This window comes from Grus americana, chromosome 14, assembly GCF_028858705.1.
Source record: "Grus americana isolate bGruAme1 chromosome 14, bGruAme1.mat, whole genome shotgun sequence".
In the NCBI taxonomy this organism is placed as follows: domain Eukaryota; kingdom Metazoa; phylum Chordata; class Aves; order Gruiformes; family Gruidae; genus Grus; species Grus americana.
Window position 1 is genome coordinate 692,955 of NC_072865.1, and position 12,315 is coordinate 705,269.

The 12,315-nt window shown below is 42.6% G+C and overlaps 1 protein-coding gene across 1 annotated transcript in view; it reads left to right on the forward strand.

The window, feature by feature from the left end:
* Nucleotides 1-11,514, forward strand: part of LARS1 (leucyl-tRNA synthetase 1) — a 34,229-nt gene extending 22,715 nt beyond the window's left edge. Inside the window, exons 25-32 of the mRNA XM_054841310.1 lie at nucleotides 256-396; nucleotides 973-1,113; nucleotides 1,209-1,319; nucleotides 3,383-3,493; nucleotides 5,641-5,745; nucleotides 7,252-7,347; nucleotides 8,311-8,443; nucleotides 11,123-11,514. Of these exons, the coding sequence (XP_054697285.1) occupies nucleotides 256-396; nucleotides 973-1,113; nucleotides 1,209-1,319; nucleotides 3,383-3,493; nucleotides 5,641-5,745; nucleotides 7,252-7,347; nucleotides 8,311-8,443; nucleotides 11,123-11,328 (1,044 nt within the window). The 3' untranslated portion in view covers nucleotides 11,329-11,514. The remainder of the gene's footprint in view (nucleotides 1-255; nucleotides 397-972; nucleotides 1,114-1,208; nucleotides 1,320-3,382; nucleotides 3,494-5,640; nucleotides 5,746-7,251; nucleotides 7,348-8,310; nucleotides 8,444-11,122) is intronic.
* Nucleotides 11,515-12,315: the final 801 nt, after the last annotated feature.

Below are 12,315 nucleotides of genomic sequence, written 5' to 3' on the forward strand. Positions count from 1 at the left end.
TTTTGTCTTTTATGCCTGTGCCAATAAACAGTTTTTAAGAAGTACCATATTAACACAAATATCAAATGGCCAACTTGACAGATTTACACTCGAGTGCTTCAGGAAACTACAGTTCTTGTAATAATCCAGTACTGAGTTCTAAGCTGCTTCCATTCTAAAGGCATATTAGAGCAAAGACTTGTGCATATTTTCTTCTAAGTGTTGCTCCATGGCAGTTAGAGTGTGCTAATGATGGCTGCATTGGCTGTGTTTCAGGCAGCAAAAGATAAATATCGTGAGCTGGCGATAGAAGGAATGCACCGAGAGTTGGTGTTTCAGTTTCTTGAAGTTCAGACGCTGCTGTTGGCTCCTATCTGCCCCCACTTATGTGAGCACATCTGGTCACTGCTGGGAAAGGTACTGATGTTTTGTCAGTTGATTCAGATCTAAGCTTTTAACTGATTTTTTTTTTTTTTTTTTAAGTAAGACTCATATCAGGCTTATGGGTGTCTTCCATATGCAAGTAGAAGAAACATATGTCTTATAATATGAAGAGCGATAGTGGCTTATTGTCCATAGGATAGCGAACATACCGAGTTAGCCTGTTACTGTGATGATATACACAACTTTAATACAAGTCACTTTGGTTGTCTAATCACAAAGAGGTGATCTAAAATTAACCCAAATAATGCAATATTCCTACACTTATGCGTGAAACTTAGGTTTTGTTGTTTGTTTAATTGCCTTGTGCTTGCAGGTGAAGTTATGTAGCTATATGGCAGCTGTAATTGTATGTATAGTCTTTAACACGCTTGGAAATAAATGCTTGTTGGCTGTATACTTACTCCTTTATGACCTAGTTATAGCTGGATGCTCATTGAGGTTCAAACTGTCTTAAACTCTAGTTTCTAGTCAAGCTGTAGTGAGCTGAAAACCCGCCAGATACTAGCGTGTTTTCATCTCGGTGCATGTGACTTCTTCCTTTCTTCACAGCCTGGTTCCATCATGAGAGCCTCATGGCCAATAGCGGGTCCTGTGGATGAGGTATTAATTCGTTCCTCTCAGTACCTCATGGAAGCAGCTCATGACCTCCGACTCCGCCTCAAGAGCTACATGGCACCTGTGAAAGGAAAGGTGAAGTGTACTAGGTCATCTTTTTAAGTGTGCGTACTTGATAATTCTGTCTTGCCTCAGGAGTCCTTCCTAACTTTTTTTTTTTGTTTCCTTAGAAAAATACTAAAGAACCTTCTCAGAAGCCTTCTCACTGTACCATCTACGTGGCAAAGAACTACCCGCCTTGGCAGCACACCACCTTATCAGTTCTGCGCAAGCACTATCAGGTGGTCATCCTTTCATGTTTCCTTGGGCTGCTTCCCTGCTCTTTTGTGGGCTCTTTTTCTATCCGTAAAAAGCTTATAAGCTGTAATCTGTTATCAAATTATTTAAATATAAAGCAAGATAGTTTTAATTTTCTTTATGCTTTTACAGCTGTCCGATAAATTTTGGTGCTTACTGAAAATGTCCCAAGGAATGTAACTGATTTGAAAGTATAATTTCATTGGTTTTTGACAGTCATAGAACCATAGAGTGGTTTGGGTTGGAAAGGACCTTAAAGCCCATGTAGTTCCACCCCCCTGCCATGGGCAGGGACACCCTCCACTAGCCCAGCTTGCCCAAAGCCCCATCCAACCTGGCCTTGAACCCTGCCAGGGAGCCAGGGGCAGCCACAGCTTCTCTGGGCACCCTGTGCCAGGGCCTCAGCACCCTCACAGGGAAGGATTTCTGCCTCACATCCCATCTCCATCTCCCCTCCCGCAGCTTCAGGCCATTCCCCTTGGCCTGTCACTCCCTGCCCTTGTCACCAGCCCCTCTCCAGCTTTCCTGGAGCCCCTGCAGGGACTGGAAGGGGCTCTAAGGTCTCCCCGCAGCCTTCTCTTCTCCAGGCTGAACCAGCCCAACTCTCTCAGCCTGAGGTCTCCATAGCAGAGGTGCTCCAGCCCTCGCAGCATCTCCGTGGCCTCCTCTGGCCTGGCTCCAACAGCTCCATGTCCTTCTTGTCCTGGGGACCCCCGAGCTGGACGCAGTACTGCAGGGGGGTCTCCCCAGAGCGGAGCAGAGGGGCAGAATCCCCTCCCTCAACCTGCTGGTCACGCTGCTGGACACGCAGCCCAGGACACGGGTGGCTTTCTGGGCTGTGAGTGCCCAATGCTGGCTCATGGTGAGCGTCTCGTCCCCCAGCACCCCCGAGTCCTTCTCCTCAGGGCTGCTCCAAATCCATTCTCCACTGAGCCTGTAGCTGTGCTTGGGATTGCCCCGACCCACGTGCAGGACCTTGCCCTTGGCCTTGTTGGACTTCATGCGGTTTGCACGGTCCCACCTCTCCAGCCTGTGCAGGTCCCTCTGGACGGCATCCCTTCCCTCCAGCGTGTCGACCCACCACACAGCTCGGTGTCATCAGCAACTTGCTGAGTGTGCACTTGTTCCACTGTCCATGTTGCTGACAAAGATGTTAATCTGAGTAAAAAGTGGCCCATGTTCTGTTATTTTTTTTATTTGTAAGTAGACAGCTTTTAAAATATTCTTCCCAAGTGTATTTCTGAGGAAGCATTGTTGACTGACAGATTAATGCTGCCTTACTATGCAAGTGGGCTCAGAAGCATTGTTTTGGTCCCTGAATAGGTGTATGCTGTTCAGTGATGTTGCAAGAAATATGTTGAAATAGAATACATCACTCATAAGTAGAAGAAATAAGCTTTTCTGAAAGCAGAAGAATCTGTGCTTCTGACACGGGGAAACTGCTGAGAGTGGCTTTTGGCATCCTGATGAACCATCCTTCTCAGCTAGAACTAGTTGGTGTTGTAGCTGAGAGATTAGAGAGTTGTGACTTGTCCAGCTTGGGGTGTTGAGATAAACCAATATTACTCACGTCAAGTTTGGGTTTCGGGTGTTACACTTCAGGCATTCTATAAGCTTTTTTCTGCATCAGTGCTAAAATCTGCTCTTTGGTCTGATGCACTAAATAGGATTGTTGCAAATATCTACATTTTGGATGTAAACCCCATACAACTCAGGAAACGTGCTTAAAAATGTGCTGGATATAATACTTAAATGTGGATTTAAAATGCATTCTGTTAGAAAATTTAAGTATATTAATATATAGTCAGCAGAAAGAATAAAGAAAACACAGAATAATACGGAATTGCCTGAATGGCAGTAGTTATCTGGGGGTTTTTTGGTCAAACTTTTAAAATTTTACTTTTAAAATGTTTGATGGATGAGAAAATTATTGTATGTGGAATCAATGATGATGACAAACCTTGCTGGTATTTATGGGAAAGCACGAAGGGTGTATGATACCAAAGGGCAAGGTTTTTTTTAATAATGGATGTTCATCAATGTTTAGGTCAGTGGAGGTCACCTGCCAGATAATAAAGTAATTGCCAGTGAGCTTAACACCTTGCCGGAGCTGAAGAAGTATATGAAGAAGGTTATGCCTTTTGTGGCCATGGTTAAGGTGAGTGTCGGAGGGACAGTTCTTGCATAGAAAAAGCTTTTGTGAATGGAACGTGTCAGGCAAAGGCAGCGATAACCTGTAACTGTGCATGGTACTGTTGTTTCCTTTACTTCATTCCTGGTTCTCCTACTAACTTCTGACTTCAGTCTCCATCTGCCACTTGCTTATTTGGCGTCTTCATGGTTTTGTTCACAAACTTATTTGATGTATCTGGAAGAAAGATAAAATAAAAACGTCTCTACGTGGATTAGCCCAGGTGAACAACGGTCTAGTTGAGGCTTGGTAGTTTGTGTATTCTGCAGGTCGTGCAATCTGTGCTTCAGATATATGTGGATTCCTCTACACTTGAAATGCATCATATTTGACTCTTCCAGTTTTTCATGCTGAAATGAGAATAAAGGGTTGGTCTGGAGACAAAAATGCTTAACATTTGAAAGTTAAGAACAAGGCTAGAGATAATTGATTGCACTACATTTATGAGAGGAGAAAAGGGAGGCTGTTCTGAGCCCTGAATGGAAATATTAATTTTGTGTGTCATTCTTATGTTTTTATCACTAATATTCTGATATTTCATTATGATTTTCCCAGAGTCATGTAAGCTGATGAATATCTTGGCTTGCGTTTTTTTTAAAGAAACTTTTTTGTGCTTGCTGTTGCAGCTAAAAATTCAATACAACAACTTGGAAGGTTCAAGAAGCAAAGAATAAGCAAAATTTTAAATAAAATTAAAAAAGGGGGGGCCCAGGTGATTTAAAACCTTTTTGACTTCTACTCACGATCTGTAGAAGTGGAGAGGGATTAGTGATGGAAAAAATCTTAATGAGTGTAACAATACTACTTTTTCTCCTTAAGCTTTAGCTGATTTTTAAAATGCACGTTATTTCTTCTATTTGTAAGCTTTGTCATATTTTATAAATGGAGGTGCTCTTTTGCCCTCTTTCTAGGGTTATTCTAATTATTGCTATTCCTGGTAGCTCTGAAGGCTTCAGAGGAGCAGAGAGCACAAAGCAGCTGTGAAGCTTCCTGTATAAGGCTGTGAGGAGATGTAGTGATGTGTTGGATCGACTGATCCAGCTGGAAAAGGTCAGACAGGATGTTAGGTCTGAAACATCCCTGTTTTCTGACATCCTTACCCTGGCAGTGGTGATCCTGGTGCGCACAGGGAATGGGTTGGCATGCTGAGTCTTACCCAATAATTGAGCCTGTCGCTTCTAAAGAGCAAAAAGCGATTTCTCATAACTATGTAGAAAGGTCTGAGCTCAGACTCCCTAGATCAGTATGTTTTTCTCTGAAACCAATTATTCAGCAATTCCAGCATACAAGGAGCATTTCTACTTGTGCTTCCTACTCATCAAAGGAGAGCGTAAATGTAGAAGAAACTTTGTGATTTACAAAGGGAAGCAATTCAGTGTTAATGTAGGGAATCTTTCACATTAAACTGACGAGGAAACCAGGAAACCACAGCCATGCTGAGCCTGACAAAGCAGAGCTTCAAAGCAGACAGCTGGCTCAGCATATGAAAGCAAGAAAGGGATAGATTAAATTCCAAAGAGGAGGTTCTGTTTTAGTAGCAAAAAAAAAAAAAAAACCCACATGGTTTTTGTATTGCCTTTCATATTTTGTCCCTTGTGATGGTTGCTGTTGGCTTTCTGGACTAATTAAGTTACTTTTATGTTAACATATAAAGTAGTTGTTATTTCCCTGCAGAGAACTTGTTTTACGACTGCTGAACATGTCCAGTTGTTGTATGCTTGTCCTTTATTTTAAACTAGGTCATAAGACTGAATTTCCTGCTGTGAAATACCACTGAAATGCTGACTTATTTTGTGAATTCTCAACCTGCACATTAAGTAGGGATTATAAATAACTGTGAATGTCAAACATCTTTTCAATTCTATATTAAAAATGTGTTCTAATTGCTCTTACTCCTCCCATCAGTGTCACTAACTCCCTGTAGAAGAAACCCTGTTACAAGAAAATTACTGCTCCTATGTTAGCATGTTGTGCCAGCAGAGAGCTCTCATATTTAAAAGCCTATTCTTTTCATGACTAATGTACGTAGTTTGCCATTTTGAAGCATCATTTTACTTGCAGTGTTCAGAGGGTTTTAATCTCTTTTTTTTTTTTTTTTTTTTCTGCTCTGACAGGAAAATCTGGAGAAGAATGGTTCACGTGTTCTTGATCTGGAACTGGAATTTGATGAACGTGCAGTGCTCATGGAGAATATTGTCTATTTGACAAATTCCCTGGAGGTTGGTAGATACTTGGCATATCCATTACTTGTTTTTTCTTGGGATAGCTGGAGGACCAGCCTCTCCTAAGGCTCCAAGCCTGTTTACATTAACTTCTGGGCGTACCTTGCTCGAGTAGTGGTTTGTTAGCAACTTTCTGTATTTTGATCTTGCTGTTTAAATTTGTCAAATATAGGTGTATAAACCTGTTAAATACAGGCATGAGACAGCGGTAGGTGTGTAGTAAACAAACACGTTCCCACAAACCAGGTGGGTTTTGCTGCAGTACTGGTTGTGTCTGTGATAGTAAAGTCCAGGGACTTTTCTGAAGAGATGTTTTTCTCTGAGCCAACCAGTATTTTACATTTTTTCAGGTGAAGAAATGAGGAGATGTTTCAAGGTATTGCTAGAAAGAATGATCAGAATCCTTAGCCTTGTGCCCTTGGACTCTTACAATGGCCCATTAACTGTAGCAGATTACCCTGCCTGCTTCAAGGAGCATGGCAGGACTTTTAAAGTATTGTATGTGGAAAAGAGGTGCCAGTCTAGTAGCAGTTGTGCTGCTTAATACGATAACCAGAATGTAGTTCAATAGGCAATATGTTAATGAGGGGACAGCCCAGGCAGGTCTGTGGGGAAAACAAAGAAATAAAAAAAAACCCCAACACACAAACCAGCCAGCCAGCAACTCCCCCAACAAAAACCCCAAACAAAACTAAAAAAACCCAAACACACAACAAACCCAAACCAAAACCCCTACCTCTTTCAAGAATTAGAAAATACATATATATTGCAAAACTTGATTTTGTAACCTGTACAATATAAAATAAGTGTGGTTTTATTGGACTTGTCCCATATCAGAGCAAAGTCAACAGCGAGCAACAACTTGTATTTTAAAATACATCTGTACATCTGCAAAGCCCACTGAACTGGGGGAGGGAGCAGTTAAACAGTGGGTCTCTCGTGCGGGAGAATCTAGAGAGACTTGAGAACTGGGCTATGACATCTCCTGAAGTTTTAACTGTCAAGTTCTGTACCCAGGCAGGCTCACCCCGTATTTCTGTATGAGTTGGCACTGGTTGTGGGAGGTTTGTTGAGCCTGGCTGAGAGGAGGATCTTGGGGAGATCTGCTTCTGCTTGGAGCCGTAAAGATGACAAAGCCCAGCTCTTGCTTGGCAGTGGGCTGGCAGACCAGGGACAGCAACCGGAGTTCCTGCTGGAGCGCTGGGACGGGACGTGAGGAGGGGGCAGCAGGACCAGCTACCCGAGAGGCTGGGGGTCTCCGTCCTCAGGGGTGGACTCGGTCCAGCACGGGCACTAGTCCTGCTTTGAGCAGGGAGCAGGTGACCTGCGGAGGTCCCTTCCAGGCAATGTTTTGTGATTTTGGGTGTGCTATTGTGTGTTATGTCAGTGCACGTTTACTTTCTGCTTTGCTATGAGAACAGCTGTTTGATGGGCCTGGTAACTCCTGCTGTTCACACCAAAACGATTAAACTCTGCTTATTCCATCCTCCCCCTTTTTTACAGCTGGATCATATCGAAGTAAAGTTTGCTTCTGAAGCAGAAGATAAAATAAAAGAAGACTGCTGTCCTGGAAAACCATTTTCCATATTCAGAACTGAGGTAGAATCAGAAATTCAGATACTGGAAGCCTGAAAACATAATTTAAAAAAAATCCAAACAAAGTAAATACAATATTTAAAAACTTTAATAAGACCTGAACATTGGATTTATTTTGCCTTTGACCCAACACCCCTCCAAAACAAGAAACATTTCCTGAAGCAATTATGACCTTTTTCCTTCCTCTGTGTAGAGCTCTGACTGTGGTTGTACCTTAGCTTGACACTCTTCCAGTCAGCACAATTTAACGATTTGACGTAAGACTGTTTAAAAAACAAGTGACCTGAGCATTCACATACTCTTAGATTTGTTTCTTTCAGCCATATGCCTCAACTACTGCTCTTTAGGTAAGGTAGACTGTATTCTAGTTAAAACATAGGCCAAAAATAGAGAACTGAGAAGGTCTTGTGCAAGTACGGTGGAATCTCACTTCACCACTGTTTAGACATTATGGTGTTGCTTATTATATTAAGTAGTATAAATTTCCATGTGAAACGTTGTGTGACTTGGTTGCTGAATCCTAAAGTGTTTTTTAATACTTCATGTCTTTATCTGTTGGTTTATAATGAGCTAATAAATTCCATAAATTTGCATAAAACAAAACCTTTCAAAAGTATTCCTAGAGGGTGTGTCATGGAGTCCTGGAAGGATTAGTGAGTAATGTGTAAGATTAGTGAAACTCTACAACAGTGATACCATGTATGAATATTTCTAGTTCTAGAACTTTTCAACAGTAAAAATTTCATTGATTTCCCTACATATGTTCTAAAAACTTGTGCGTGCTCTGGCTTGTATTTTAGAGAGCTGGGGGAGTGCTTGCGTTCTGCCAGTGGCAGTCAGAGTTTCTAAATGAAGTTTATCCATCCAGAATATTTGTTGATTTGTTTGTTTTAATTTCATATTTCCTCAGAGGCTTGGATCTCAAATACAGATTCTCCTTTAATGTTTGTGTTGACTTTCTTACAGCCCAGTGTGTCTGTGTTTTTGGTGAACCCTCAACCATCAAATGGCCACTTCTCTACAAAGATTGAAATCAGGCAAGGAGACAGTAGCGAGACTGTGATCAGGCGCTTAATGAAGATGGACAAAGGAATCAAAGGTAAAATACTAGCACAGACTACAGCTATCGCATGCTGATTAGATTAACGTTTCCAGTGGAGGAGTGGAAACGGAAAGCTGCGGAAGCTTGTGCTGCTGTCTTAGGTGCTTAGAAAGGAGCGAGAAGTTTGAGTGGACAAGAGAGATAATCCGCACATCGTCAGGCTTTTCTGTGTGTTTTCCTCGTTAGTCTTTTGTTCTGCCAGTGGTACACTGAGACCTAGTTTCAGCCAGAGATTAATATGGATGATATTTTCCCTTCTGCTTTGAATTTCCAAGAAAAAGAGATAGTCCCATAACTAGTTACAGGCAGCTTCTGCCACTTCTGTTTCGGAGCCCAGAGCTGGAAAAAAAAAAAAAAATTACCAAATTGATTTTCCTATTTAGCCTTAAGGTGAATTAATTTCTAGAAAAAGACTGAAGCTGACAATTTTTTTCTAGTTTAGACCTCCATGCTTTTTTTACCTGTAATAATACTCAACCTGTGGATATAAGTCATGCAGAAATTCTTTTCATAGTGTGTCCTAGATGTGTCTGCATTGGTAAGAAGTTACTCATCAATAACAGTCGCTACGTTGGCTTCTTATAACTTCTGTCCCAGTTCATAGTGAAAAACTATCTGTTCACTTAAAATGGGAATTACAGAAGAATTGCTCTATAGCCCATCTGTTACCATTGCTTACGCCAAACTGGAACTAGCAACCTCTGCAGGACATAGTTTAATACTATTTTTGAAGCCTCTGAGCTATTTCTTCCCTCTCTTCTCCTGTATGCTGTACGTCAGCTCTTAAACCTTGACCTCTCAGTGGTAAGACACGCAATAAGTACTGGAGGAATTTCTCTGAGGGCACTCGGTCCGTGGGCAATAGTGGTCACCAGTCCAAAAGCATCGAGACAAAAGCATTTCATCAGCTGTGAACCGGCCTTTGCGTGTAAGCTGTTGTAACTCTGCCTGTTCCATCCCCGGTGTTCGCTGGTTGCCAGAAGTGGGGCCCCGAGCGAGAGTGGCCCGGGAGCCAGCCCTTGCCACGGTCTGAGCGCCATCGCCGCTCGCTTACCGGGAGTTGGTGCCTTGGCGGTGGTACGGCGATGGCTCGATACAGCTCCCCAGGCACAGCCTGGGTGCTGCTTTTCCTACAGCATGGTTACGTGGAGCGTGTCGAGTGCTGTGAAGTGGCTGGTGTGCTCTGGTTTAGGAACCCAAATTCAGGTTCAGAGGGAAAACATCCATCTCTATGGAGGTTCCTTTTCTTAGCAAAAATCCTGATTGCTGCCAATAATTACTTTGCCTCCTCTTGCTGCTTTGCCTTCTAAATAGTTTTCTGTCTAGTAACTGCAGCGCTTCTCTGCTGCCATGTGAGTTCTTGAGGTGATGTGCACGGACAAGACAGAAGAGGAGAGATGCTGTTTTTCATCTTTGTTGCTGACTCGTCGCGTGGCACTGAGAAAATCCTATCCTCTTTCTTGTTTTTTGCCTTGTTGCAGTTGGAATAAAAGCTGCCTCTTAGGAGTGCTGCTATGGTTAGTTTAAATGTTCGTGATACATCGACAGGCTAAAGGGGGTCTTTGTAAGTAGCTGTATTTCAGGTGGGTGCTTTTCCTCAGTCTTGCTTGGAAATAAGCCATTTTTTTCTAGCCTACTTGTTGATAACTTTAGTATTCCTTGCTTCTCCACCTGCTTGGAAAGATATTTTAGGAAAACACAGAATAGCGTGATACAATTCTGTCTGACATGAAACAAGCATTAAGTTTCTGGCCAGTATAATGAAAGAAAATAGTTTTATTAAAGGAATAGCAGCTGTGTTTTTGTCAAGGAATGCAGGAATTAAGAATCAAACAAATCTGAAGCACTGTGAGCTGGATATAAAGGAAAACTGGACCTCATCCAAAAGCTTGTGACGACAGAGTAATTTTTTTCTTTCTGTATCTTTGAACAGCTTGTGTTTGTATTAATGTTTGTCTGTAGAACAAAGACAACTACATACTGAAGATGGTGCACACAGAGGGGAATACATGACAAAGTAGGTAGCAAAATACAGGCGAGGGAAATGCACTTGTACGTAGTAGATGTGTGTGCCTGTCTACTGGCCTTCTGCTAGGTGGATGTTTTGAAATGATTGAAAATGTGCGATTAAACAGGAACTCTTTCTCACTCTCTGTCTTTTCCAGAAGGTGTCACTGTCCTGTTGGTGCACAAGGGCTAGAAGGTAGTACTTGGAGGAAGGCTTGCCTCAAAGATCCCAGGCTTCTGAGGGATTTTTCTTGGTCTGCTTAGCAGTCCTTTATTAGTGTGCATTTTAGTAGGGAACTGTATTTAAAACAACTCTCACCTTCCCCTTTCTCCCAGGCTCTGAAATTCATTCCTCAGAAAATGATGTCGCAACTCTTCAGTTACTCCTAGCTGTCCCAAAGCCAGATAAGGCAAATCTAGTGCTTAGCGTGGTATCCGGAGCTGGTATTTCTGTGTGGGTTATCCCCGTTTCTGCTGGTAACTTGCTGTGTAACCACCGAGTGACAGCTTTGTAGCAGCTGTGAATCTCAACATGAACGTTATTCCCCAGAGACTGTATTTCCTTGGAGCAGCTATGGAAGTGCCAAGTATTAAGTGTGGCTTTGATTCAGTTGATACGTAGCTCGTGTGTAGATCCCAAAGCCTGACGAGCCAGTCTCTTTACTGCAGATCTCTCCAAAGTGAAGCTGATGAGGTTTGATGATCCTGTGCTTGGGCCCCGCCGCGTTCCAGTCCTTGGCAAAGAAGCAGCAGAGAAAACGCCGATTCTGGAGCAAGCCATCTTCCACATCGACCTGGACGAGAAACACGTTTGCATTACTGAGAATGGCCTGACAAAGGACATTGGTGACACAATTGTTTATCTAGTTCATTAAACTGGCGCATACCTGGCTTGATCCCTGGCAGTGAGAAAGTTCATAGAGTGATTTTGAAAGCATCTGTAATGAACAAAGATGAGAATTTGTTCTATAAAAAAAGCCCACCCAAACCAACCTAATTTTGCATGCAAGTTCACCCCTACTCTTTTAAACGTGGATATAATAAAATTATTTTCCTCTGGCCCTTTGGCTTTTCTTGAAAAGAAACAGTTATCCTGACTGTCAACATGGCAAATCTTCCTCTTCGGCTGTGGCCAGTGTTTTCAGAAGCAAACTGGCGTACCACACTCAGAATTCCGCTCCCTCCTAAATAGCCTAGGATCTGGGTAGAGAACTTGGTGGTAAATCTCCTGTAATAGAGGGGAGAAAGTTGTTTGTACGGTTCTGTAGTTTAGTTCTCAATGACCCAGGTGACACCACCATTAGGGCACTTTTACACGGACTAGCAGTTCAGAAGTATTTTGATACTGAAGAACTCCTAAGTAGGAGTTAACTGTAGAAGTTTTCATGCCTCTTGGCTCTTAGCCCAGGAGCGCCTGTAGCAAACACTGTTAAAGACTGACTTCTCCTTTCTTACTGTTCCACAAAACTATTCATACATCGATTTTAAGTGGAAAGGTTAAGTGCTCTTTTCACAGATTTTAAATTGATGTTTTTTGGTAACTTCAGGCCTATTGCAGACTGCTTTTTGCCTTTTTTGAGTCATGAATCTACAGGTACAGCTTCAGGACTTCTGTCTGCAAATTTGTGAAGGTGGCTGGTGACAAACAGCACGCTTTGTTCTGCGCCATCGCTCTTCGGCACTTTCCCAATTCTTGATGCTCCATGTGGCTTAACATCTGAACTTCCTCTGATAATACATTACGGCACGGGAGGGAAGAGCAGCACAAGAGCCCGCGGCTGCCGTACCCAGAGCACCGAACGCTGCTGGCTGGATGTGCCATTTTCTGCCCCTCCCTTTATTATCCCCTTGAAAAGGCAGGT